At 62.2% G+C, this 26,478-nt stretch overlaps 3 protein-coding genes across 5 annotated transcripts; 2 read left to right on the forward strand and 1 right to left on the reverse strand.

The window, feature by feature from the left end:
• Positions 1–1,784: 1,784 nt before the first annotated feature.
• Positions 1,785–5,238, forward strand: AGER (advanced glycosylation end-product specific receptor). The gene is made up of 10 exons (XM_039910888.1): positions 1,785–1,827; positions 2,025–2,125; positions 2,221–2,413; positions 2,993–3,057; positions 3,184–3,271; positions 3,372–3,611; positions 3,664–3,788; positions 3,898–4,042; positions 4,708–4,837; positions 4,931–5,238. Exons 1-10 carry the CDS (start codon positions 1,785–1,787, stop codon positions 5,016–5,018), a joined length of 1,218 nt encoding a protein of 405 aa, XP_039766822.1. The 3' UTR covers positions 5,019–5,238.
• Positions 5,239–5,446: 208 nt separating this feature from the next.
• Positions 5,447–7,372, reverse strand: RNF5 (ring finger protein 5). Its single transcript, XM_029055412.2, has 6 exons — positions 7,141–7,372; positions 6,755–6,773; positions 6,480–6,592; positions 6,282–6,336; positions 6,064–6,181; positions 5,447–5,943 (listed from the first exon to the last, which is right to left on the reverse strand). The coding sequence occupies exons 1-6, from the start codon at positions 7,293–7,295 to the stop codon at positions 5,846–5,848; spliced, it is 558 nt and encodes a 185-aa protein (XP_028911245.1). The 5' UTR covers positions 7,296–7,372; the 3' UTR covers positions 5,447–5,845.
• Positions 7,373–15,980: 8,608 nt separating this feature from the next.
• Positions 15,981–26,119, forward strand: AGPAT1 (1-acylglycerol-3-phosphate O-acyltransferase 1). Of its 3 annotated transcripts, XM_029055372.2 has the most exons (7): positions 16,000–16,361; positions 17,626–17,864; positions 18,204–18,337; positions 18,506–18,681; positions 20,512–20,607; positions 23,201–23,273; positions 24,560–26,119. In XM_029055372.2, exons 2-7 carry the CDS (start codon positions 17,635–17,637, stop codon positions 24,736–24,738), a joined length of 888 nt encoding a protein of 295 aa, XP_028911205.1. In that variant the 5' UTR covers positions 16,000–16,361; positions 17,626–17,634; the 3' UTR covers positions 24,739–26,119. The 3 variants fall into 3 exon arrangements, with proteins under 3 accessions (XP_039766755.1, XP_039766756.1, XP_028911205.1); XM_039910822.1 differs by lacking the exon at positions 20,512–20,607 and having other exon boundaries at positions 15,996–16,361; XM_039910821.1 differs by lacking the exons at positions 20,512–20,607; positions 23,201–23,273; positions 24,560–26,119 and adding an exon at positions 19,856–20,483 and having other exon boundaries at positions 15,981–16,361.
• Positions 26,120–26,478: the final 359 nt, after the last annotated feature.

Genomic DNA, 26,478 nt, shown 5'->3' on the forward strand with positions numbered 1-26,478 from the left:
GGTTTTTTTGTTTTTTTAAGAAGAAAAAAAATCCCTGCATTTGCCAATTTTCCTTTTTTTTTTAGTTCAATTTATAACAATACTAATTCTTTTTGTTTCTTTTCCACATGGGGGGGAGGGATGGGGGTGACTGCTAGGGTTGAAGGGGTGAGGGTCACATTTTTTGGGGAGTCCCAGCTGGTCCACCCATCCTAGGCTCCCACACTTGGGCCTGTCGGGGGGATCTCACTTCTGCAGGCAGATACTCTGTGTCCCCCTCCCCACCCGAGGGGAGGGAGGGAGTGAGAAGGGGAAGGGGAGTCGGAGGGTTTTGAGGAACAAAGATGATACTGGAGCTCAGACCTCACCCCCCACCCCCCAGGCCCCTCTGCCCGCTCCCCTAAGGAGCAACATGTTTCAATGTTTTAAAATGTTTCCCTTTTTTTTGATGATCATTAGCCTAGATTTTTGGTGGGGACTAGGAGGGAAGGGGGGGAGGTGAATTTGCCAAATATGATGGGGGAGGGAAGGGAGGCTTGCGTGTGAGTGTGCGTGTGTCCCCAGAACTTCTGCTTTCCCAGAGTCTAGAGGGGACTAAGCCCCCCCACCCCCCGTCCCCAGCCCCACTCAAGAATACAAATCTGGGGTTTGGGGAGGGGTCGCTATCCATTCGTAGTGTTCCCCGGCCCTCGGGGGACTCTCAGGGTTTTGGGGGAGGGATTCTAGGAAAGGGTCTGCAGGGGACATTGCCCAGGACGCCCTGAGATGGGGGCAGGAGGGACTGGGACTGGCTCCCTCAGGAAATCTGGATGCCTCGTTCCTCCTGCGGCTTCTCTCCTGCTCCACCCGGGTTTAGAGAAGGGAAAGGGGCTGCGGTGATGGTGGTGGCGGGGAGCAGGAGGAGGAGGGGGAGAGAAAGAACAGGGGTGGGAGTGTCTGGGAGCCGCTTGTAAACTTTAGTTGAGCGGAACAAACTGCAGTTTTAAATAAAGAAATGTCTTTTTTCCCTGGGTTTGGTGGATAATTCTTTAATACCTCGGTTCCCCGGCTCTCATCCTCCAAGGCCTCTCCATTGGCATTCCTGCCTTCCCCTCCTGTTAGACCTACTTGCCCTCCCGTCCCCCTCCGTCCTTCCTTGAGCGAGCCCTCTGCCCCCACACCCCACCGGCTCCCCCGGTTCGGTCTGGGGTCCCTCCATCCCCCGAGGGAGAGGCCAGGCCCCAGCACCTACTGGAGTCCGGGCTTTAGCCTGCCACCTAGGCCTGGAAGGCCGGAGTGGAGCCGGTGGAGGGGGAAGGGGTGAGGAGCGGCCCGCGAGGGGACGAATGGGGGCTGGGGTCAGTTTGGGGGAGGAGCCCCCAGCGTGGCTCAGTGGAAAGAGCCCGGGCTTGGGAGTCAGAGGTCATGGGTTTGAATCCCGACCCTGCCACTTGTCAGCTGTGTGACTGTGGGCAAGGTACTTTGCTTCTCTCATCTGGAAAATGGGGATTAACCGTGAGCCGCCTGTGGGACAACCCGATGACCCTGTATCTCCCCCAGCGCTTAGAATAGTGCTCTGCACATAGTAAGCGCTTAACAAATGCCGACATTACGATTATCATTCTTACACCCCTGCCCACCTTCCCGCTGGGGAAACCGGGCCCTGGTCTTGCCGCCTCGTGTGCCCGGCTGGCACGTCGAGGGCCCTTCTCCCTGAGCAGAGAGGGATTCCTGGCATTCCCCTGGGGATGGGGTGCGGGGGGGAGGTCCCAGGGCGGCGGCCGCCCCGGGGTCAGACGGAGCCGGGGCCCCGGGGAGCCGACAGCATGGACTCGGCCGGAGCCTGGATCTTCCTCCTCAGCCTCGGGGGTACGGGACCCTCCGCGAAACACCCCAGCGTCCTCCCGTTCGGCACCCGCCCCCACGCCCAGCCCTTTCCACTCCCGGGCTTCCTGCAAACCCCCCGCTCCCGCTCTTCCCCCACGACCCCCTCTGCCCTTGACATCCCGGGACCCGTCCCCTGACCTCCCGCGACCCCCCCCCACCTCTCTCCCCCGGCCCCGCAGCGGTGGGCGGTCAGAACATCAGCGCCCGCATCGGGGAGCCGCTGTTGCTCAACTGTAAGGGGGCGCCCCGCAAACCCCCCCAGCAGCTGGAGTGGAAACTGGTGAGTGAAGCCCCTCTCCCGGCCGAAGCCCCCGGCCCACCTGCCCCTCCCGGGGGGCCCCACCCCCTGCAGCTCCCGGCTCCCTTCTCCCGCAGAACACGGGCCGGACGGAAGCGTGGAAAGTGGTGGCGGGCCAGGGCGGCCCCCTGGACAGCGTGGCCCGCGTCCTGCCCAACGGTTCCCTCTTGCTGCCCTCCGTCGGGATTGAGGACGAGGGCATCTTCCGGTGCCGGGCCGTCAACCGGGCCGGCCGGGAGACCAAGTCCAACTACCGCGTCCGGGTCTACCGTGAGCATCCCCTCCCCGGACCCGTCGCCTTCCCCCCCACGTTCCCCTGAGCAGCAGCGGGGCCTGGCGGAAAGAGCCCGGGCCCGGGAGGCGGAGGACCTGGGTTCCAATCCCGGCCCCGCCACCCGTCTCGCTTCTCTGGGCCTCACTCGCTTCGTCCGTAAAATGGGGATTAAATCCTACTCTCTCTCAGACGGCGAGCCCCATGGGGGACAGGGACCGAGTCCCGCCTGATGAACGTGCTCAGATCTCCCCCCGTGCTCAGCACATAGTAGGTGCTTCACGGGTGCCGTAACGTTCGTGATTATCACAGCTGCTTTCGTTCATCCGTTCAGTCGTATTTATTGAGCGCTCGCTGGGTGCGGAGCACCGTACGAAGCGCTTGGAAAGTACAACACGGTCATAAAGAAAGACAATCGCTGCTCACAACCCTTCCCCTCCACCGGGAGGATTTACTGGAGCGCTCTCTGGGTACAAAGCACCGTACTAAGCGCTCAGGAGAGGACAACCCCCGAGAGTTGGCCGGCGCGATCCCTGCCCTCTGGGAGCTCACAACCAGTATTCTTCTCCCCCTCTCAGAAATTCCCAGGAAGCCAGAGATCTTAGATCCTGCCTCGGAGCTCACGGCTGGCATCTCCAGCAAGGTCCCAAGCCTGGAGGCGGGAAGGAACGGGGGTGAACTGGGTGGGCCGGGGTGGGGGGAACGGGTCGCTCGGAGGTGGGGGGTCCCGGGGAAGCCAGGGCCACCGACGGGACCGGTGCCGTCGCAGGTGGGGACGTGCGTGGTGGACGGCGGGTACCCGGCGGGCGCCGTGTGCTGGCACTTGAACGGGAAGGTCCTGACGCCCGATGGGAAAGGTGAGCGTGTTCCCGGGGTGGTGGGGCGAGTCTCCTCCCCGCTCTGATCCCTCCACCCCCTCTTCCCCACTCAGATCCCTCTCCCTCTGCCCCCCACCAGGGACGTCCGTGCGGGAGGAGACGAGGCGAGACCCAGAGACGGGCCTGTACAGAGTGGAGTCGACCCTGACGGTTGTCCCGGCCCGGGGAGGCCCCCCGCGCCTTGCCTTCTCCTGCAGCTACGTCCCGCTCCCGGGCCACGGCCGGGCCCTCCACTCGGGGTCGCCCATCCGGCCCAGTGTCTGGGGTGAGGCTGGGGGGCGAGCGGGGGGGAGCGGAGGCGGAGGCGAGTGGAGGTCGGGCCTCTGACCTCTGCTCTCCACGCTCCCCTCCCTCTCGCCCACCACCGCCAGAGCCCCTCCAGGAGGTGCGGCTGACGATGCGGCCGGAGGGGGGGAGCGTGGGGGCCGGGGAGGACGTGACCTTGACCTGCGAGGCCCCCGCCCGCCCCCCGCCTCGTCTCCACTGGCTCAAAGACGTGAGTGAGGGGGGAGGGCGGGGAGGGGCAGAGCGGGGGGGGGGGGGGGCCGGAGGAGGGGGGCCGGGGTGACCCGGGCTCCGGCTGCCCTCCTCCTCCCCCACCCCAGGGCTCCCCGCTGGAAGCACCCCCGGGCCCGGTGCTCCTGCTAGCTGCCGTGGGGCCCGAGCAGGCCGGAACCTACACCTGCGTGGCCACGGGCCGGGACCAGAACCAAAGGGAGAGCAGCGTCGGCCTCAGCGTCCGCCTCACGGGTTGGTGCGGCCCCAGCTCCCCCCGCGACCCCCCACACACAGCAAGCTTCCCCTTAGCCCCATTCGCCCTGCCTCCCCCACCTCCACCAGGCCGCCGCCCCTGCCCCGACCTTCTCCCTCTTGCTTTCCAGGGACGGGTGATGGAGACGGCCACGCTCAAGGTGAGGGCCAGAGGCCGGGAGTCACAGACCCAGACCTGGAGGAGAGGACAGGGTGGGGGAGAGGAGAGTGAGCGAGAGGGGCATCGCCCCGGGGAGAGAGCATGGGCCTGAGAGTCAGGTCATGTATTCTGATCCCAGCTTCACCATCTGCTGTGAGACCTCTGGGACTCAGTTCTCTCATCTGTAAAACGGGGATTGAGACTGAGAGCCTTATATGGGACAGGGACTGTCCCAACCCTATTTACTTGTATCCACCCCAGCGCTTTACAGTGCCTGGTACGTGGTAAGTGCTTAACAAATGCCATCATTATTAGACGAGAAGGTAGGGGAAAGGAGCGAAATGGAGAGGAGAGAATAGGGTAGGGGAGAGAAGAGGATGGGGGAGAGAAGAAAGAAGGGAGAGGAAGGGAGAGGAGAAGATGGGATGGAGGAGAGGAGCAGATGGTCCCCCTGCCCCCATGCCCCGATCCCCTGGTTCCTGTGTTTTGTTCTTCTCCTCCCCAGGTTCGGTGGGGGGCCGGACCCTGCAGACCCTCGCCCTGGTGCTGGGGGTGCTGGGGGCCCTGGGGGCCATGGCCCTGGTGGCGGGGATCGTCTTGTGGAGGAGGCGGCGCCGCCAGCTGGGCGAGGAGAGGTGAGGGCGGGGACGAGGGGGGGAGATCGCCTGAGTCCCCGAGACCGTGGGCCTGGGAGCCGCTCCCTTACGCGACCGCTCCCCTTCCTCCAGGAAGCCCCCCGAGAGCCAGGAGGAGGAGGAGAGGGCCGAGCTCAACCAACCGGAGTCCGAGGAGGCCGAGAGTAGCCCGGGCCAGTGAGGCGGGAGAAGGGAGGGTATCTTCCTCCCGCCCCGCCACGATACACGAACCGCCCCGTCTTCCTCATAACCGGGCCTGCTGTCACAGCCGCCCTCGCCTCAGCACACACGAGACATCCACGGCTCCCTGCCCCCTCTCAGCCGGGGGTCCCGGTCTCTCCCTTGGAGACCTCCGCCCACCCAATCCAGCCTCCCGCCTCTGGAGGCTCCAGTAAACGTCTGACGTGGGTCCGGGTGTGTGTCCGGCTCATCCCTCTCGCTCCCCGCAGCCAGACGGGGCCCGACCGAGCTACGAGGGCCAGGCCGCTTTGGCGGGGACACGGGGAGGAGGGAACGGAGGGTCTCCTGTCCCCCGGGAGCGTGGATGGGGTGGCGGTGGGCTGGGAGGGGGAAGGCTCTTGTGGCCTGGGCTCCAGAGGCAGGTACGGCTCCTATTTTGGGGTTTTTTTTTTAATTGAATTTCTTACAAACAAGGGGACGGGGCAGAGGGGTGGGAGGTGGACCCTGCGATTGCCCCACGGGAAAATTAAATTACATCAAGAATGAGAAGAGAATCTGGGGGGTGGGGAGGCAGTGAGGAGCTTCGGACCCAGGCTCAGAGGTGGGGGGTGAGGGGCCGCGGCAGGCGGGGGTTAAGATCCCACTCTTCCCCCGCATAGGGCTGCAGGGCAGGAGAGGGGTTTCCTCTGGGTTTGGCCTCTTCCTGGGGCCGCCTTCCACTCGGGGCACCGGCCGACTTGGGGGGGTCCCATGACCGGGGGTCCCGTCCCCGGGGCGGCTGGGGGATCGGGGGTGGGGTGGGGTGGGGGGAGACGCTGGGCTGGGGCCTCAGATGCTGAGGAGCCAGAAAAAGAAGAAGATGGCGAGGAGCAGGAAGAGGGAGTCCTGCCAGCCGGAACCCGGGCGCCGGCCTCCCAGCTCTCCGCCTGTGGGGAGAAGCGGGCGGGCGCTGGGTGAGGAGGGGGAGAAGCCGCCCGGGACGGGGGGTCGGGGACGTGCTTCCGGTCCGGGGGGAGGCCCTCCGGCCGGGGGCCGCGGTGGCTCACCTGGGCCGCGGTGGAAGGGCTCATGGGTGTTGAAGACGGTAGTGAAGAAGCCGAAGGGGAAGGTGCCGACCCCGAAGGAGAGGTGGAAGCCGCCGGCCTCGCCGAAGGTCTGGAAACCCTGGAGGGGGAGGAGAGAGGAGAGGCCGTGGCCGGGGGAGCGGGGGGACGGTCCCCGGGGGCCGGGCGGCGGCGGGGCCGGGGAGGGGAGGGCCACTCACCTCGCGGTTCTCGGGGGGCGGCCGCTGGCCTTGGGGTCGGGGTGGGGTTTTCAATCTGTGGGGGAAGCGAGCAGTCAGCGGTATTTACCGGGCGCTTACTGAGCACGGGGCACTGTGCTGAACGCTGGGGAGCGTGAGGGTGTGGGGCGGCGCGTGAGGGCCGTGCCCCGACGCCGTGTCCCCACCACCGCCCCTCACCGGGGGTCCTTGGGCTCCTGGCTCCCTCGGCCGTAGAGCGGGACCACCTTCTCCCGGCTTATCCTGGCCTTGCACACCGGACACTCCTGCTGGTCCGGCCGCGTCTCCAGCCACTGGGGGGGGGGGGGGAACGGGAGCGGTGGGCGGGGGCTCCCGGCCCAGGTCCCCGGGGGGCCTCTCCCGGCCTCCACCCCGGACGTCCACCCCCGGGGGGCCTCCCCTCCCCGGGGGGGCCTCCCCTCCCCGGGGGGCCTCCCCTCCCCGGGGGGCCTCACCTGGTGCAGACAGGGCCAGCTTGATGGGGAGGGGGTAAGGGGGTGGGGGAGGAGAGGTCAGAGCTCAAAGTCGCTGGGGAGAGAGAGGAGACAGAGACCCTTCCCCATCCCCCCTCCCGTCCCACTCCCCACCTATCGCTTCTCTCAACTTTCTGCCCCCTTCTCTCAGTTCCTGCCGGTCCCTCCCACTCTTTTCCAGTCCCTCCCACTCTCTCCCAGTCCCTCCTCCCACTCTCGCCTAATCTCTTCCAGGCCTTCCCCCTCTCTCCCAATCCCTCCCAGAGTATCCCAGCCTCCCCCAATCCTTTCCGGGCCCCCCACCCCGGTGTGTTCGCCCGTCTCCTCGTCGCGGTGTCCCCGGCCCCCCGCGGGTCCCCGGGCCTCACCAGTAGAGGTGTCCGCAGAGGCTGACCACCGCCTCCCGCGCCGTCTCCAGGCAGATGTTGCACTCGAAGGCCGCGGCCGCGCCCGCCCCGCCGCCCCGCTCGCGGTTGGTCCCGTCGGGGCCGCCGGCGCCCCCTCCGCCTTCCTCGGCCGCCATGGTTCGGTGGGGTCCGGTCGGGTCCGGCTGGGTTGGCGCCGTCGTCGCCGCCGCCGCCGCCGCCGCCGAGGCCCGAGGCCCCGGGGCCCCGCCCCGCCCCCCCGGAGAAACCGCCCCCGCCCCCGCCGCCCCTACCCGTCACCCATTGGCCGCCGCTCCCGGCCCCGCGCTCTCATTGGGCCCCCGGCCTGCCCGTTAGCGCGGCGCTGGGCCGCCGATTGGCCGACGGGAGCCAGGCGCCCCGCCCCCCGCCCCCCGCCCGGAGAGGCTGGGCCCCGGGGGCACCTCTTGGTCCCGCGGCCGACCGGCCGATCTGCCCCCCCCCGGCGGCGCCGTTGGCTCGGGCGGACGCCGGTCACCGGCCGGAGCGGGGGCGATTGGTCCCCGGGCCGCCCGCCCCCCTCCACTTTCCGCTTCCGGAGCTTCCCCCGCCCCCCCGCCCCCGTCGGCCGGGAGGCTGGAGGCGGCCCATTGCCCGGGGATTGGGCCTGCCGCGCCTGCGCACACCGAGGCGGCAAGGGGGGCGAGGGAAGCCCCGCCCCTCACCCCCTTCGTCGCCATAGCGACCCACCGACGACGGCTCCCCGCTTCTGATTGGCCGGCCCCGGCGGGAGGCGACTCCCCGATTGGCCAGGATGGGGAGCGAGGCGAGACCAATGGCGGGAGGGGGTGGGGGGCCCTGGGACCAATAGCTCCTTTGACCCTCGGCCCCCGACGGTCCGGCCCCGCCCCCACCCGTGACGTCACGGACCCGAGATTAGCCCCATCCCCGTCCTGCTCGGGTGATCCGAATTGGGATGAGCCCCGCCTCCCCCGGCTCCGTGACGTCAGAAGCAGAGTCGGTGACGTCGAGGGGAGACCCAGCGGGGCTGGGAGGAGCTCCCGTTCTGGGCTGCTCGGGACCTCCCTCCGACCACCCACGGGGCGGAGCCGGATTAGCCGAGCCGTCCAGTCCAAGCGCTTAGTACAGAGCTCTGCACATAATAATAATGTTGGTATTTGTTAAGCGCTTACTCTGTGCAGAGCACCGTCCTAAGCGCTGGGGGAGATCCGGGGTCATCAGGTTGTCCCACGTGAGGCTCACAGTCGTCATCCCCATTTTACAGATGAGGTAACAGAGAAGTGAAGTGACTCGCCCACAGTCACACGGCTGACAAGTGGCAGAGGCGGGATTCGAACCCATGACCTCTGACTCCCCAGCCCGGGCTCTTTCCACTGAGACACGCTGCTTCTCTAGCATAGTAAGCGCCCACTAAATACATTCCAAGCGCTTAGTACAGTGCTCTGCACATAGTAAGCGCTCAATAAATACTATTGAATGAATGAATACTATTGAATGAATTAGCCCCGCCCCTTCGATGACGATCAGATCAGACCTGCTTTAGCTCCTCCCCTCCCCCCTCCTCTCCCCCCCCCACTATCTAGAGCCAAGGGGGTGGGGGTGGGAAGGATGGGGGAGGGCAAGGGAAAGTCTTCCTCCTACCCTGGGGACGAGGCCCTTGCCTCTCCTCCTGCCGCCGGCACCCGGGTGGCTGGAGCTGGGCGTCCAGGCCCGCTGACGTGGTGGACAGAGCCGGGGCATCCCTCAGCGACCCATGGGGCACAAGGTGGGTAAGGTCAACCAACCTCCCTCCCTCCCCATCTCCTCTCCCCCGTCCCGGTGCTGCCCACTGGGGAGGGCCAGTGGGCCCGGGCAACGGGCCGGGCGGAGAAATGGGCACCTGGTGACGGCGGCCTCTCTTAATAATGTTGGCATCTGTTAGGCGCTTACTATGTGCAAAGCACCGCTTTAAGCGCTGGGGAGGATACAAGGTGATCAGGTTGTCCCACGTGGGAATCACAGTCTTCAACCCCATTTTCCAGATGAGGTCACTGAGGGCCAGAGAAGTGAAGTGACTGGCCCAAAGCCACACTGCTGACAAGCGGTGGAGCCGGGATTTGAACCCAAGATCTCTGACTCCCCAGCCCGGGCTCTTTCCACTGAGCCACGCTGCTTCTCTTAACCGCTTACTCCGTGCCAAGCACTGAACAGCTTCTGAGCTGTAGAAGGAGTGCGGCCTAATGGGAAGAGTTCGGGCCCGGGAGTCAGAGGACCTTGGGTTCTCAACCCGGCCGTGCCGTTCGCCTGCTGGGTGACTTTGGGCGAGACACGTCACTTCTCTGGGCCTCGTGTTCCCTCATCCGCCAAATGAGGATTCAATCCCGGTTCTCCCTCCTACTCAAAACCGTGAGCCCCCTGGGGGACCCCGACGATCTCGTATCTGCCCCAGCGCTTAGTACAGTGTTCATTCGTTCAATCGAGCGCCGTGTGCAGAGCACTGTACTAAGCCCTTGGGAAGTACAATTCAGCAACAGATAGAGACAATCCCCAGACAACAACGGGCTCACAGTGTTGACACATAGTAAACACTTAAAAAATACCGTTATTATTACTACTGGAGGAGATACAAGATAATCAGGCCTGACCGGACACAGTCTCTACCCCTACATGGAGCTCATGGTCTAAGAAACAAAGATAGAGTCAGAGACAGTGATGTAGAGAAGCAGCGTGGCTCAGTGGAAAGAGCACGGGCTGGGGAATCACAGATCGTGGGTTCAAATCACAGCTCCGTCGCTTGTCAGCTGGGTGACTGTGGGCAAATCACTTCATTTCTCTGGGCCTCAGTTACTTCATCTGGAATGGGGATGGGGACTGTGGGGAAGCAGAGACTCAGAGACAGATGGAAAGACTAACATAGAAGCAGGATGAGAGGTGGACATAAAGGAAAGAGAGGGACTGGAGAAAGGGAAAGGAGGGTAGAAAGAGAGAGATGAGAGGGAGAGAAAGCAAAGCGCAACAGAAGGCTCTCGGGGGTAAAGGATCGAACCCCCACCCTCACCCCACTTCAACCTCCAAGACCCCCAGGGACAGAGAGAACCAGAAGCCCCCAGTCTCCCTGCCTGAGGTGAGGAGGCTGGAAGGGCAGATAGGGTCTAGATCCGATCAATCTGAGAGTGAAATGAGGATTAAAATAAGAATTGTAGAAGGAAGGGTCAGAGGCAGACACACCCACAGAGATATGGCCCGTCCTCCAGAGACAGATAGAGGAACAAAGAGAGTCAGGAAATGAGAAAGGAGGAGAGGCAGGAGGACACAGGGAGGGACAGAGACAGAGACCCAGAGAGGGACGGAGAATCGTTAACTGTTTACCAATCTAGTGGTGGGAGGGAAGCAGGGGAGCTGTGTGATGTTTTTGCTTTAGGAGTTTGGGCCAGACTTTGGAACGGAAAGTGAAGAACGGGAGCTGAGCACCAAAGGGGAAGGAGGGTGGGAGGGACAGGGTCACTGGTGGGGGAGAGTCCCGAGCAAGGCCTTGGAGTGGGAGGAGACAGAGATGGCTCCCCCCGGCTCCCCGCTCCCCACAGTCCCCATCCCCATCCCACCACCCCCAGCCCATCTGGCCCCTTCCACCACCTCTCTCAATTTCCCGCTCTCCCCTCCCTTGTCCCGGAGGGGATTGCAAGGAGAGGAAAAATCAAGGAAGGGTTGGGGAAGGAGAGGCGAGAAAGTAGGAGTCAGGGGAAGGGTGGAGCCGGGCTGCCCTCAGGATTTGTTGAGGTAGAGTCTGGGGGCAAAGGGCAGGGAGAGGGCAGAGAGCTAGAGGCCGGGCGGAAGAGATAGAGAGAAGTTGGACAGCACTTAGGGACATAGCTGTGATTTATTTATATTAACATCTGTCTCCCTATCTAGACTGTAAGCTTATCGTGGGCAGGGATTGTATCTGTTTTATTGTACTCTCCCAGTAGGCGCTCAGTAAATACGATTGAGAGAGAAATGAGACAGGGAGGAGAGAAGGGATGGGGAGAGATGAGGAGATAAGGGGAGAAAGGAAGATGGAGAGGAAGGGGAGTAAGACTCACACGGGAGGGCTTCCCTGATGATTAAATATCTAACCTCCCCACCTCATATCCCACCTCCAATACCCCCTCAGACCTTCCTGGGCTACGGAAGCACCTTCATTCCCACAAAGCCTATAGCATTTTAGGTACCCAGCTCGTGCTCTCTCTTACGCCCACTACCTGCAACTCATTCATTCATTCATTCGTATTTATTGAGTGCTTGATGTGTGCAGAGAATTTTAGTGTCCATTTCCCCCGTTAGATTGTAAACGCCATGCGGGAAGGGATTGTAACTTCTACCTCTACTGTCCTCTTTCAAGCATGTACTACAGAGCTTTGCACACCGTAAGCATTCCGTAAATAATAATAACGATGGTATCTGTTGAGCGCTTACTATGTGCCAAGCACCGTTTAAGGTCTGGGGTAGATAAAAGGTCATTCGATAGTATTTATTGAGTGCTTATTATGTGCAGAGCACTGTACTAAGCCCTTGGAATGTACAATTCGGTAACAGATGTCATCAGGTCGCCCCACGAGGGGGGGGGGTCACAGTCTTCATCCCCATTTTCCGGATGAGGGAGCCGAGGCCCAGGGAAGTGAAGTGAGTCACCCAGTTGACAAGTGGCGGAGCCGGGATTAGATTAGGAAGGAGAGGGAGGGAGGGAGGGTGAAGGAGGGGAGAGAGAGAGGGGAGGGAGGGGAGAGAGAGAGGGGAGGGAGGGGAGAGGAGGGAAGGGGAGAGAGGGGAGGGAGAGAGAGAGGAGGGAGAAAGAGGGGGAGAGAGAGAGGAGGGAGAAAGAGGGGGAGAGAGAGAGAGGAGGGAGAGGGGAGAAAGAGGGGAGGGAGAGAGGAGGGAGAAAGAGGGGAGAGAGGGAGAGAGAGAGGGGAGGAAGAGAGAGAGGGGGAAGAGAGGGGAGGGAGGGAGAGAGGAGGAAGAGAGAGGGGAGGGAGGGGGAGAGAGAGTGTGTGAGTGTGTGTGTGTATGTCGGGGGGGGCGCCGGGGGGGGGGCGAGGCCTCGCATGTCCGGGGCCGCCATTGGTCGGCGGGCCCGCCCGTCAGGCGGCGCTTCCCGTCCGGCCCCCGGAAGCGGCTGCGCGGCTCTGCGGCTGCGCGGGCGGGGGCGAGCGCCGGCGGAGGGGGGGGGAGGAGGAGGAGGAGGAGGCGGTGGTGGTGGTGGCCCAGCCTCAGGCCCAGGCCCGGGCCCAGGAAGAGGAGGAGGAGGAGGAGGAGGAGGAAGAGGGGGCGGAGCGGGGCGGCGGCGGCGGCGGCAATACCACCACCACATCCCTCTCTTCCTCTGGCCTCCCTCCCTCCCTCCGTCCGTCCGTCCCGCTCCCGTTCTTCCTCCTTCTCCCGCTGCCGCTGCCGGCGTCCGCCCGGGCGTCGTCGGGCCGCCATGGGCCCGGCCCCGCACCCCCACCGCCCGCCCGCCGGCCGGGGCTGACCCCCCACGGACGGACACACGGACAGACACCCCCACCGAGGCCACCCCGGCCACGACCACCCCGGAGACCCCGCAGATCCCGCCGCCGCCGCCGCCGCCGCCGCCCGCCGCCGCCAGGCCCCGGCCCGGCCCCAGGACCCCCGCCCCAGTGAGGTGGGGGAGGGGACGGGGGGAGGGGCCCGGGGGGCTGCGGGACACCCCCCCACCCCATCCCCATCCCCCGCCCCGGCCTCTGTCTGTCTGCGGGGGTGCGGGGGGACGGTGGCGAGGAGGGGTCCCCGGACGCCCCCTTCCCCCCTTCTCCATCCCCCGCCGTGCCTATTAAACGCCGACACCTCCGAAGCCGCCGCCGCCTGCTCACCTGTGTGTCCTCTTCCTCCGCGTGCATCCTGTGCGCGCATCCTGGGTGTGCATCCCGTGCGTTCCCGCTCCCACCGACGCCCAGCCGTTGCACGATGTCCGCCTGCTCGCCATCGCGGGGTCTCGTCGCCCCCGCGGCCCCCGCGGCCCCCGCACCCCCCACCCCCTGCGATGGCAGTGGTCCCGTGCGCGGCCCGCCCCCCGCTTCGCCTATTTTGGGGCTTTGGGGGGTTTTTTTTAGATTCTCCCCACGGCCCGGAGGAGTTGACGGTCAGTCGTGCCTGTGGGGGTTTCCAGAGGGTTAGTCCCTGTAAGATGGGTGTGCCCCGCTGGTTTCTCACCGGGCCGGGACCCCGCTTCCCCACGGGCTCCATCCGAGGGGTGAGGACCGGGCGGGAGCGCGCTCCGCCGACGGCCCGCCGGTCCTGCCCCCGGTGGGGCGGGCCGAGCGCTCTGCCAAGCGCTGGGGTGGGTAAAAGAAAATCAGGCACCTCCGGGGGCTCGCAGCCTAAGTAGCGGCGAATGAGAATAACCGTGCTATTTGTCCAGCACTTGCTGACTGCCCGGCGCCGTACCCGGGGCTGAGATGGACACGAGGAAATCGGGTCGGACACGGCCCCTCTCCCACAGAGGGGCTCACGGCTTTCATCCCCATTTAAGGGATGAGGGAACCGAAGCCCGGAGAAGCGAAGCGACCTGCCCAAGATCTCACGGCAGATCGGCGGCAGAGTCGGGAGCCCCTCGGACTCCCAGACCCCTGTGGGCGGGGGCTGTGTCTGCCGACTCTCTTGTATCGGGCTCACCCAAGCGCTTAGAACAGTGCTGCGCACGCGGTGAGCGCTCCGTAAATGCCATCGGAGACGGCGATGACGGTGATGGTGCCACAGGGGAGCAGGATCACGATGGGTTCTGTGAACTCGTTTTTAACGTTTAAGGAGAGAACCCCTTAAGTCAGTCGCATTTATCGGGCGCTTACTATGTGCAGAGCGCTCTACTAAGCTCTTGGGAGAGTACGGAGCAACGGGTAGCGGGAATGTTCTCTGCCCACAGTGAGCTTACAATCTGGAGGGGGAAGCAGGCATTGAAACCCCATTTTACAGTTGAGAAAACTGAGGCTCAGAGAAGCGAAGGCCCTGGAATGTCAGTCATAAAGTCATTGTGTGGGTGTGTGGTGTATGAGCATCACACGTGTGTGTCTCCGGATGGGGGGGAAGGGGGCCTACGCACAGACCCCTAACTATAACAATCGAAGATTGTGATGGTGTCCAACCCACCCATCTTGTATCTACCCTAGGGCTTAGCACAGTGGGTGGCACATAATACATACTTAAGTAATGGTGGTATGTATCTGTTAAGCATTGGAGCAGCGTGGCTTAGTCGAAAGAGCCCGGGCCTGGGCGACAGAGGACCTGGGTTCTTATCCCGGCTCTGCCACTTATCTGCTCGGAGCCCTTGGGCAAGCCACTTGATTTCTCTGAGCCTCGGTTTCCTCATCTGTAGAATGGGGATTAAGACTGATCCCTACGTGGGAAAGGACTGCATCCAACCCATTTATCTTGTGTCTACTCCAGTGCGTGGCATATAGAAAGCACCTGACAAATACCACAGATTTTATTCTTACAGTTATTTGCTCAGGACCATGCGCTGGGCTAAGCCCTGGGATGGGCTCATTCCGCTAGCATCATCCCACGCTCTGGGACCCCAGTTATGCCGGGACCACCTCCCCAGCACCCCAACTATTTGATAGAGAAGCAGCATGGCTAAGTGGAAAGAGCCAGGGCTTGGGCGTCAGAGGTGGTGTGTTCTAATCCCGGCTCCGCCTGTTGTCAACTGTGTGACTTTGGGCAAGTCCCTTAACTTCTCTGGGCCTCAGTTACCTCATCTCTAAAATGGGGATTAAGACTGTGAGCCCCATGGGGGACAACCTGATCACCATGTAACCACCCCAGCGCTTAGAACGGTGCTTCGTACATAGTAAGCGCTTAAATGCCAGCATCGTGCACAAATCCAACTTTCAGCATGCTCCCCTCGCTCTTGGTGTGTTGCACACGTGTGTGTGGGAGAGTACGTCCAATCCGAGGCTGCGAATTGCTCACGTTTTAAGCGTCTTGCGGACCCGCGTCTGCTTTCACCGCCATCTTCATCATCATTATCGTCCTAACAACGACAGTGGTATCTCTTAAAGCTTTTTCCATTTGCCAAGCACCGTACTAAGCGCTGGGGAAGCCAAACAAGGTAATCGGGGGGGCACAGTCGCTGTCCCACACGGAGCTCGCAGCCCAAGTAGGTCATTCGATCGGTCGTTTTTATTGAGCATCTACTATGTGCCGCGCACTGTACTAAGCACTTGGAAGAGAGTACATTACAACAATTAGTGGGCAAGCGGACCCACCCGTAATGAGCTTACAGGCGCCCCGGGGTGGGGGGGGTGGGGGGGAAGGCATTGAAACCCCATTTTACAGGAGAGAAAACCAACGCTTGGAGAAGTGACTTGCCTGAGGTCACGCGGCGGACCAGTGGCGCAACCTGGATGAGAACCCTGGTCTTGGGACTCGCGGGCTCGGGCTCTTTCCCCTCGGCCACACATCTTTGTGCCTTCTTTGCTGTTGGATTTACGACCGTTGTCACCATCGTGCGTGTACACAACATCTATTAGTACTGTGCTATGTTAGGCACCTACTATGTGCCAAGCAGCGTACTGAGCGCTGGGGTAAATACTGTGATAATCAGGTTGAACTCAGTCCCCATCCTGGGGACTCACAAGTTAAGGGGGAGGGGTAACCGGTAGTTGTCCATCTCCCCCCCTTCTAGACTGTGACCCCGTCGTTGGGTAGGGATTGTCTCTATCTGCTGCCGAATTGTACTTTCCAAGTGCTTAGAACAGTGCCGTGCACACGGTAAGCGCTCGATAAATACGACTGAATGAATGACTATTGAATCCCCATTTTACAGATGAGGAAACCGAGGCCCAGTGAAGTGACTTGCCCAAGGTCACGCAGGAGGCCGGTGGCGGAGTCGGGATGCGAACCCAGGTCCTCTGACTCCCAAGCCCCGGCTCTTTCCCGCAGGCCACCCTGCGGGCTCGTGTTTATTGCCACGGACTCCGTGTTCTCCTTCCTGGCCTGCGTCACCCTCACCCTTGGCATCTGTGTGGGCGCGTGTGTGTCCTTGGAGAACTAATGATCTTTGCCCTGATCCTTTCTTGATCTCCCTATCTAGGTCCACACCTTCCCCTCGCCCCCACTGCTCAGTTTATCAGTCACATTTACTGAGCGTCGACTTTGTTCAGCGCGCTGGACTGAGCGCTCGAGAAGCCAAAGTAGAACATAATTCCCCGCGTGCACCGGTAGCGTGCCATCTCCCGCTTCAGAGGGGTTATTAGGTTGGTGCCCGGGATCCCAGGGGCAGGTGGGGTTGGGTCTGTGGTGCAAAAGTGTCTCCTTTTCCAGCGTGCCCTCTGGCACCCCACTAGATGGGCTGACCTGGTCTGGCGGGGGGAGGTCAGTGCTTAGAGCAGTGTGTGTGAGACTGCCAGTGGGGCGACACAACGTGTGAATGTCTATCAGGACCGGTGGGGTGCCTGTGATGATTGTGTATGGGGGGGGCCGCGTCAGCTAGTGTGACTGTCTGTCCCGGGTGGTCCTAGGGTGTGTTACCCTGTCAGCTAGTGTGTCCGAGCCTGCAGCTAGTGATCTAGGGTGTGTTACTACATGACTCCGTACTGGTGATCTGGGGGGTGTTACCTTGTCAGCTGGTGGTCTCTGATGGTCCGGAGCGAGTTACCACCTCAGCTGGTGTGTCTTCGTCCCGCTGGTCGTCCGGGGTGTGTTACTGTGTCAGCCGGCGTGTCCGAGTCTGTCGCCTGTGGTTCGGGGCGTGGTACCTTGACAGTTCCTGTGTCTAGTTCCGTCTCTAGTGGTCCTGGGCGTGTTACCGTGTCATCCAGTGTGTCCCGGTCTGTCGTCGGTGGCTCGGTGTGTGTTACCGCGTCAGCCGGTGTGTCTAGGTCAGCGTCTTGTGGTCCCGTGGCTTCCTACCGTGTCGGCTGGCGTGTCCGAGTCTGCCGCCGACGGTCCGGGGTGCCTTACCGCGTCAGCTAGTGGGCCGGAGTCTGCCGCTGGTGGTCCCGGGTGGCTCGGTGGAAAGAGCCCGGGCTTGGGAGTCAGAGGTCCCGGGTTCTAATCCACTTTGGGCAAGTCACTTCACTTCCCTGAGCCTCAGTGACCTCATCTGTAAAATGGGGATTAAGACTGTGAGCCCCACGTGGGACAACCTCATCGCGTTGTATCCTCCCTAGCGCTTATAACGGTGCTTCGCACCTAGTGAGGGCTTAACGAATGCCATCGTCATTATTATTATTGTTACCGTACGAGCCCGGTACGAGCAGCTCTGTGAGTAGCGGTGCTAGACGTGTTCTGTGTCAGCCGGTGAGTCTGAGCCGGCGAATGGGCGTGTTAGCGCGTGTGTAGTGCCTGCCTGTGCGTCTTTACCCCATGAGTGCATCTCTCTGGACTGTGGCGGGTGCGGAGGAGGGTGAACTCTCGCCTGCCATCCGTCCCCGTGTTCGGGTCCCCGTCCCCCGTGCCCACCCCTCCCGGCCCCGTCGGGAGGGGTGGGGCGCTGATCGTGGCCGGTCCCGCCCCCAGGCACCGAGCATGGAGCTGTGGTTGGGGTCCGGGTCGGGGGCCCCGGCGCCGCCCCCGCCCCCGCCGCCGCTCCTGCTGCTCCTGCTGCTCCTGCTGCTGCTCCTCCCGCTGCTGTTCCAGTGCAGCGCCACCTTCAAGTACTTCTGCAAGATGGCCTTCTACAACGGCTGGATCCTCTCCCTGGCCGTCCTCGCCGTGCCCATCTGCGCCCTGCGCGGCCGCAACGTGGAGAACATGAAGTGAGGCCCGGGACAGGGGACCGGGAGTCCGTCCTGGGGCTGGGGCCGGTCGGGGGGCGAGCTTGGCGCGGTAGGAGCGGGGCCGGGGGTGAGACTGGCGTGGCTAAAGAGGGGCAGGGGATGAGCCCGGTGGGCTCAGCCTGGCGTGGCCGGGGGTGAACCTGGCGGGGCGGCGGAGGCGGGCTCGGCACGGCCGGAGCGGGGCGGAGGGTGAGGAGAGAAGCGGGGAGGCAGGAGGGCGGCCGAGCAGAAAAGAAGCCTCGGGCGAAGGGCCGGGCGGAATGCGGGCAGGGCGGGGGCCGGGTCCCGACGCCCCCGGCTCTGCCCGCGCCCCGGCAGGATCCTGCGTGTGATGTTGCTGCACGTGAAGTACCTGTATGGGATCCGCCTGGAGGTGCGCGGCTCCGACAACTTCCCCCCGAGCCAGCCCTACGTCGTCGTCTCCAACCACCAGAGCTCCCTCGACCTGCTGGGTAAGTGCCCGTGCGCCCCCGTTGCCCTCCCGTGCCCCCCCGGCCCCCCGCCCCCCGCTCCGAGCCGGCCGAGCTTCCCCTCCCCGCGGCGGTGCCGCCGGCCCTGACCGCCCGCCCGGCCCTTCCCCCCGTGTCCCCTCCCCCCGCGGCCCGCCGCCATCGCCCCAGGGATGATGGAGGTGCTGCCCGGCCGCTGCGTGCCCATCGCCAAGCGGGAGCTGCTGTGGGCGGGGCCGGCGGGGCTGGCCTGCTGGTTGGCCGGCGTCATCTTCATCGACCGCAAGCGCACGGGGGACGCCATCAGCGTCATGGCCGAGGCTGCCCAGACCCTGCTCAGTGAGGACGTGAGTGCGCCCGGGCCCTCGGCCCACCCCACGCTCACACTCCTGCTGCCCTGTATCCGTGTGTGTGTGTGTGTGTGTGCGCGCAGGCAACCCTTGATGACTCTGAACCGGGGTGGGGGTGGGGGGGGCGGGCACCATCTATGGGTGTCTGTGTGCTTGCATGTTTTTCTTTTCATGACTGTGTGCCAGCGGTCGCCTGCCATCTATGCGTGTGTGTGTCTTTGTGGCTGTGTACCGGGGGTGGGCATTGTACGTACGTGTCTCCCTTTGCGATTGGGTCCCAGAGGGTGGGTTCCATGGCTGTTGTGTGTCTCGGTCCGCCCGCCTGCCGGAGGTGGGGACCGTCTGCGTACATGTGTGTGCGCCTTTGTGACCGTGTCTTAGCTAGTGGGTATCGTCTGTATGGGGCTCTTTGTGACTATGTGCCGGGGGCGGACACTGTCTGGGGATGTGTATGTGTGTGTCTTTGTGACTATTTGCTAGAGGGTGGGTACCATCTGTATGGATCTCTCTGTGACTGTTTGCCAGGGAGCGGGTATTGCGTGTGTGTGTATGTGTAGTGGGGGGAAGAGGTGGAGGGGAGGGAGGTTTCTATACTGTCTTCCAGGAGGGTGTATCCCTCGTCTGTGCCCACCTGGGTGGGCCAGGAGGCTGGGGGTTTCTGGACTCTGTCCCCTCCTCTCGCCCGTCCCCGTCTCTCCCTCCGCCCTTGACCCGCTGTGGGCCTGACTCGGGCCCGCGTCTCTACGTGCCCTTCTCGGCAGTTGGGCCTCCCAACGCCCATTCTCAGTCAGAAGTGATGATTGGTCGAACGCCTGCCAGGGGCGAAGCACTGGGCTAAGCCCTTGGGAGAGTACACCAGAGGAGAGAGAAACAAGCCCTGCCCTCAGGGTTTTCTCTCTTCTAGGGGGAGAAAATGACACTGTACAGGATAGGAGACGGGGAGGAAGAGAGCATAGAAGCTGAGAACTTCAGCGCTCCCTCAAGGAGCTGACAGTCGAATGGACAATACAGGCACCTGGAGAGGGTAGGAAAAAGAGAGTGAGGAAGAGCGCTTAGTACAGTACTTTGCACACAGCGCTCAGTACAATTGAGGGAAGTGGATGGGTGAAAAAAATAAGTGCTTGAATAATAATGATAACTGTGGTTTCAAATAATGACGGTATTTGTTAAGCGACGCTCGGGCCCGCCGCCTCACCTCGCCTCTCAGCCCGCCCCCCCGCTTCCTCTGATCGGACCCTCCGGCCTCATCCCCCGTACGTCACGCACGCGCCCTGGCGCGCTCTCTCTCTGTCTCTCTCCACCCCACCCAGGTGTCTGGATGGGTCTCTCAGTGCATTTCCCGGTCTCTGGATGCATCTTTGGGCATCTTTGGATAGGTGACTGGGTGACTGGTTTATCTCCGAGCATATCTCTTGGCTGTGTGTCTGGGCGAGTCTCTGGGTATCTTTGGATGGGTGTCTGGGTGTGTCTCTGGGGGTGTCGCCAAGTGTCTGGGGGCATTTCCAGGTGTGCGGGTGGGTGTCTGAGTGCAACTCTGAGTGTCCAGGTGTGTCTCCAGATGTCTGGGTATGTCTTCGGGGACATCTTTTGGTGTTTCTCCGGGTGTCTCCAAGTGTCTGGGTGTGTCTCCGGGTGTCTGGGCGTGTCTCTGGGCATCCGGGTGTGTCTCTAGTTGCCTCTCTGGGTGTCCTGGAATGTTTCTGGGTGTCTGGTCGCATCTCTGGGTGTCTTTGGATGGCTGTGTCTCTGTGTATCTGGATCTCTGTGGTATTTGAATCTCCGGCTGACCCCGCCCCTTGTCTCTCCGTCCCTGCCCGCTCCCGCCAGGTCCGGGTGTGGGTGTTCCCCGAGGGCACCAGGAACCACAATGGCTCCATGCTGCCTTTCAAACGTGGCGCCTTCCACCTCGCCGTGCAGGCCCAGGTCAGATCCTTGTCCTCCTTCCCTCCCCCCCTTTTTTTAAAACAGTATCTGTGAAGCATTTATTCTGTGCCAGGCACTGTGCCAAACGCTGGGGTGGATACAAGCAAATCAGGTTGGACACGGTCTCTATCCCACAAGAGGCTCGCAGTCTTAATTCCCGTTTCACAGATGAGGGAACTGAGGCATAGAGCAGTGAAGTAACTTTCCCAAGGTACCACGGCAGACAAATGGCGGAGCTGGGATGAGAACCCAGTTGCTTCCGACTCCCAGGCCCCCGCTCTATCCGCTAGGCCACGTTGCTTCTCAATCCCCATTTTACGGATGAGGATGAGAAGGGAAGTGACTTACCCAAGGTCACCCAGCAGGCAAGCGGTGGAGCGTCCTGCATGTAGAGCACTGTTCCGAACCCTGGGGAGAGTACTGTGATCAATCGACCAGTGGTGTTTCTCCAGCTCTTAACACGTACAGAGCACTCCGCAAAGTGCTGGGGAGAATCCATCGCTACAGAGTCGGCAGACGGGATTCCCATCTGCCAAGGAGCCAACCGTCCGCAGGGGGAGAGTGTCCAGAGCCCAGGCCTAGGAGTCGGAAGGACCAGGGCTCTAATCCCGGCTCCGCCACTCGCCTGCTGTGTGACCTTGGGCAAGTCCCTTCCTTTCTCTGGGCCTCAGATCTCTCCTCTGTGAAGTGGGGGTGAAGACTGTGATCCCCACGTGAGACCGGGGCCGCGTCCGACCTGATTGACTTGTATCTGCCCCAGCGTTTAGGACGTCACCGGCCCAGAGTAAGCGCTTAACAGATACCGCGGTCGTTATCGTTATCACTATCATCGTTACTGTTGTTACACGAAAACCAGTTTGAGTGGAGTTAGAAGACAATGCCTGCTCTCAGGGAGCTTACAGTCTGTCAGAAGAAGAGCCAGCGAAAGAGAGCGAGAAGGAGAGGCCAGAGAGGTAGGAGGAGAACCAGGAGGAGGTGGTCGGCAGCCAGACTAAAATAGATAGGGTTTCCCTGGGGGGGGTGGGGGCGGCGGGAGGGGCCGGCAGGGTGAGCGTGAGCCCGGTTATGTGGAAAGGTGAGGATCGCACTCTCCTCCCCACTTTCGTTCATTCATTCAGTAGTATTTATTAAGCGCTTACTATGTGCAGAGCACTGTACTAAGCGCTTGAACTTATTGAAGGCCCATCTCCTCCAAGAGGCCTTCCCTGATTAAGCCCTCCTTTCCTCCTCTCCCACTCCCTTCTGCATCCCCCTGACTTGCTCCCTTTACCTCACCCCCACTCCCAGCCCCACACCACTCAAGTCCGTCTCCATCATAAATTTCTATAAATGCCTGTCCCCCCCCCGCTAGACTCTAAACTCATTGTGGGCAGGGAATGTGTCTGATACGTTGCTATAGCATCCCAAACGTTTACTTAGTAAAGTGCTCTGCACACCATAGTCACTCCATAATTAGGATTGATCGCCCGACTGACTGAGACCAGAGCTCTGCCGTTGACCGTCGGGTAGAGCGGGCTAAGGAGCGGAAACCCAACTGAAGAGGCCTGAGGCGGGCCTCGGGGTCCATCAGTAAATCAGTCGTATTTATTGAGCGCTTTCTGTGTGCAGAGCACTGAACTGAGTGCTTGAGAGAAGACAACACGACAGTAAAACAGACACACGGTCTGCTGCCCGGATCATTTTTCTGCAAAAACGTTCAGGCCATATTTCCCCACTCCTCAGAAAACTCCACTGGTTGCCCAGCCTCCTCCGCCTCAAACAAACTCCTCACCATCACGTTAAAACCCTCCACCACCTCGCCCCCCTCCTACTACAGCCCAGCCCACACACTTCGCTCTTCTTATGCCAACCTTCTCACTTTCCCTCTATCTTCTTCCACCCTGTCGGGGGACCGTGGACCCGAAAAGGGATAGGAGGTGGGGAGCGAGTGGGTGGGCAGACCGAGAGGGAGGAGCCGCCTTCTCCCCCGCAGAGAGCGAGTGGACCCTTAGGAAAGGAAGGAGGGTGGGAGTGAATGATTTTGGGAAGTGAGAGAGAAGGCAGCGGGGAAACACGAGTCAGGACAGTTGGATTTGGAAACAGGAAGGAACCCTCTCCTTTTGCGAGAAAATGGTATTAAGGGATGACGATGTCCAGGTATGGTACTCAGCTCTGGGGTAGATCCAGGCTAATCAGTTTGGACACAGTCTCTGTCCCGCATGGGGCTCACAGTCTTCATCCCCATTTTACAGATGAGGGAATTGAGGCCCAGAGAAGGGAAGTGACTTGCGCTAGGTCACACAACAGAGTCAGGGAGGTGAGGCCAAGGGGTGGGGCGGCTGTCGACAGAGCAGAAATCCTCAAGGACGAGTCCCCCGAAGTCGGTGTCGTGGAGGTTGAGGGGTGGGGTTATAGGCGACTTCCAGGGGGAGTAAGACGTCCGGAAGAGCCGACTGGGGGGTAGGGGGTAGGGCCCACCCCCAGGTTCCAAGACGGCAAGCCTCCCCCGGTCCATTTTGAGCCAATCCCCTCTCCACCCCCAGTTTGGCGAGCTGGGGGGAGGGGGCCCTGCCACCAAGCCCGGGGGTGGTCACGGCCCCCTCCCCACCTGCAGGTCCCCATCGTTCCCATCGTCATGTCCTCCTACCGAGACTTCTACTCCAAGAAGGAGCGGCGTTTCACCACCGGTGAGCGGAGGGTCTTGGGGGGTGGGGGGATCCCAGAGACTCAGGGGTCGGGGAGGGGAGAAATGGGGGTAGGAGGGCGGAGCCAAGTGAGAACCCATCGATCACTGGCATTTATAGAGTGCTTATTTTGTTAGGGGCCTTAGGAGAACTGATTAGGCTTGGAGACAGGGCGAGGCTTCAAGGGCTGGGAAATCAGAACTGTGGTTTGTTAAGCGCTCACTACATGCCGGCACTGCACTGACCACTGGGGTAAACGATGATCAGGCTGGACACGACCCCTGTCCCACTCGCGGCTCACAGTCTGAGGGGTGGGAGAACGGGGACCGAATCCCCGTTTTACAGAGAGAAGTGAAGTGACTTGCCTGAGGTCACCCTGCAGACAAGGGATAGAGGCAGGTTTAGAACCCAGGTCCCCAAGTTCTTTCAGCCAGTCCACTCCACTTCTCTAGTTGGGGGGCGGGGGGGTGTAAGGGTCAGCTGGGGGTTGGGGTTTGAGACAACTGTTTAGGGCCCCTGGATTTCAGGAGGCCCTTTCTGGCCCTGGAGAGCAGAGGTGGTAGGGTCCCCACCTTCATCATGTGGGTGTCCCTGTCCCCCCCCCGCCCCTGACCTGGGACAGGTGGAGCTCCTGGGCGGGTGGACTCTTTATTTGTATCCTCTAAGCCGTGGTGGCGGTGGCGTTTTCCGAGTGCCCCTTGGCTGCAAGACACTGAACTAAGCGCTTGGGCTGCCCGAGACACGTTCCGTGCCCTCGGGGAGCCGGCCCCGAAACGGGGGAGGCTGGCCCGGATATTTACCAAGAGTGGAATCGGAATCATTGCGTGTACAGTGGAATTCCTAGCCATGAGGAGGAGGGAAGGGGCTGTGCGGTCCCTGCTCGGGGCACCAGCGGTTCGTGGTGGGATTGTAAAAGGAGTATTCTCCGGGGAGCCGCTGCCTTCTGCCCCTCTGCCTCTCTGCCTCTCCCCTCTGTCTCGTTCTCGCTCCTTCTCGCTGTCTCACGCACTCTCTCTCCCTCTCCTCCTCTCTGTTTCTCTCTGTCTCTTTGCCTCTGTCTCTCCTCACCTGTTGCACTAGCATTTATTAAGGACTTAACTGTGTGCAGAGCACTGTACCGAGCCCCAGGAGAGACTCCACTGGTGGGGCCACAGTCTGAGAGCGGAAGCCGTTCGGATGTGTCGTCCCGGTGTGGGGGGAGGAGGACGAAGAGTGGCCGGGGAGCCCAGGGGGAGACGGCGGGGCCGAGGGTGGCGGGCTGGGCCCGACGGCCTCTCTCTCCCCCCCAGGGACGTGCCGGGTGCGGGTCCTGCCGCCGGTGAGCACCCAAGGCCTGGGCCCGGACGAGGTGCCCAAGCTGACGGAGGAGGTCCGCGCCTCCATGCTCCGCGTCTTCCAGGAGATCTCCGCCACCAGCAGCCGGGGGGGCCCCGAGGAGACCAACGCGCCCGGCCAGCCCGAGCTCTGAGCTCCCTTCCACCCCGTCCCCCACCCGCCGCCGGCCTCGGACTCTGGGACTCACCGCCTCCTCCTCCTCTCCGACCCCTTCCCACTATCCTGGCTCCTCCAGCCCCCCAACCCCCGCTCTTTCCCAGTTCTCCTCCCCCATCCCCCCCCAACCCACCCAACTGCACCCCTCCCCAGGACTTGCCAGTGATGGTACAGTCTGCACTCCAGCCCTCCCCATCTTCTTGGGGGAACACTCCACTCTCTCCCCACCCCCAACGAGGGCACGTGAACTTGCTCCACCCTAGGGTCCAACCTGAGTGAGGGGATTGGAACCTTCCATTCCCCTCCTCACCTTCTTGGGGGAACACTCCTCGCCGCCCAGCGAGGGCACGTGGACTCGCCCGACTTTGGGGTCGAACCTGCCGCTCTCGGGTGTGGAACCTTCCATTCCCCTCCCCACTTTCTTGGGGGAACACTCCAGCTCCCCCGCCGAGGGCGCGTGGACTCGCCCGACCCTGGGGTCCAACCCACCGCTGTCCATTCCGCCCCACCGCCTCTTCCCCCACCTCATTCCTCATCCGCCGCTCCCTCTGCGCTACCCTCCGCCCCGAGGATTCAGATGGGCTCATCCGGTTCCCGAGGCTGGGGCTCGGACTCCCCTTAGCCCCCCTTTTTCCCACCCCACCCCCAACTGTGGACTGAGGTGGACCCTTTCAACTCCTTCGCCGACCATTCCAGTAATTCCCGCCTTCAGTCGGCGTGGATCGGCCTGGACGCGTGGACCGGACTCCGCAGTCCGCTCTTCCCTCCCCTTCCGTGGGTCCAAGTGGTCGGGTCCGACTCCATAGGACCTTATTCCCTCCCCTCCTCCTCTCCCTTGGTAGACTTCAGTGGTGGGGGTTCTGGGGGCTTTCGGGCCTGCGGTCCGTTGGCCCCGACCTCCTCCCTCCCCTTCCGTGGGTCCATACGGTGGGGTACGCTTCAGCGGTGGGGGCGTTAGGGGTTTCCCCTCCCGTGGGAGCAAGTGGGCCAGTCCGGTCACCTGCAGGGGTCTGGGTTTTGGGCTGTACCATTTTCTCCAGGTGGGGGCTGAGAGGTGTGGATAACCGGTGCTGCATTAACCTCCCCCCCCACCCCTTGCTCTCTGAGGGTGGGAGTGGATCTTTTAATTTATTTCCCCCATTTTGGAAAAGGGAGTCCCGAGGCCTCTGTTTCCTCACGCACCCTCGGTGACCTCTGACCTTTTCCCCTCTTAGCCAAACCCTGTCAGTGTTACCAGTCCAGGGGCAGAGAAGGGGGCTGGGTTCCCTCTCTTAACCGTTTGAAGGGGTTGGAGGTGAGGTGCCCACAGTGGGGAGCAGGGAGAGGAAGAGTTTACAAAATGGTGGAGGGGGAAGAGAGGGGCTGGGCCTGGCCCCTATGGCCCTCTCTTCCCCACCACCACCCCCAACAGCTGCCTCCATTTCCCCCACCCATGTGGGGCCATCGCAGCCTTAAGTAGCACGAGCCCCACCCTTTGCCCAGGGAGGTCAAGGGTAACAGCCTATGGTCCTGATGGCATTTCAGTGCACCTCCCCCATCCCCTACCCTTGAAGGCATGGGGTTCCACCCCCCACACCCCCATCCCTTTTACTTAAGGCCAGTCAAAGCCGGAGCCAGTGTAAGGCGGGGAGGGGGGCAGAGTTGATGCCCTCCCAGCTCCCCCTTCCTTCCCTCTTGCCCTCTCTCCCTCTCTTCCCCAGCCCAGTTCTGCTTTTCC

The sequence above is a fragment of the Ornithorhynchus anatinus genome, chromosome X5, assembly GCF_004115215.2.
Source record: "Ornithorhynchus anatinus isolate Pmale09 chromosome X5, mOrnAna1.pri.v4, whole genome shotgun sequence".
NCBI classification, from domain to species: domain Eukaryota; kingdom Metazoa; phylum Chordata; class Mammalia; order Monotremata; family Ornithorhynchidae; genus Ornithorhynchus; species Ornithorhynchus anatinus.

Bases quoted from the DNA above. Each gene is read 5' to 3' on its own strand.
- AGER (XM_039910888.1), top strand. From the start codon at position 1,785: ATGGACTCGGCCGGAGCCTGGATCTTCCTCCTCAGCCTCGGGG. The intron at 3,272-3,371 runs GTGAGCGTGTTC...GCCCCCCACCAG, and splicing joins CCTGACGCCCGATGGGAAAG to GGACGTCCGTGCGGGAGGAG. The intron at 3,612-3,663 runs GCCTCTGACCTC...CACCACCGCCAG, and splicing joins CGGAGGCGAGTGGAGGTCGG to AGCCCCTCCAGGAGGTGCGG.
- AGPAT1 (XM_039910821.1), top strand. From the start codon at position 17,635: ATGGAGCTGTGGTTGGGGTCCGGGTCGGGGGCCCCGGCGCCGCCCCCG. The intron at 17,865-18,203 runs GTGAGGCCCGGG...GCGCCCCGGCAG, and splicing joins CGCAACGTGGAGAACATGAA to GATCCTGCGTGTGATGTTGC. The intron at 18,338-18,505 runs GTAAGTGCCCGT...CCATCGCCCCAG, and splicing joins GAGCTCCCTCGACCTGCTGG to GGATGATGGAGGTGCTGCCC.
- RNF5 (XM_029055412.2), bottom strand. From the start codon at position 7,295: ATGGCGGCCGAGGAAGGCGGAGGGGGCGCCGGCGGCCCCGACGGGACC. The intron at 6,182-6,281 runs GTGAGTGGCCCT...CTCCCCCTCCAG, and splicing joins CGCCCCCCGAGAACCGCGAG to GGTTTCCAGACCTTCGGCGA. The intron at 5,944-6,063 runs GTGAGCCACCGC...TTCTCCCCACAG, and splicing joins GCCCTTCCACCGCGGCCCAG to GCGGAGAGCTGGGAGGCCGG.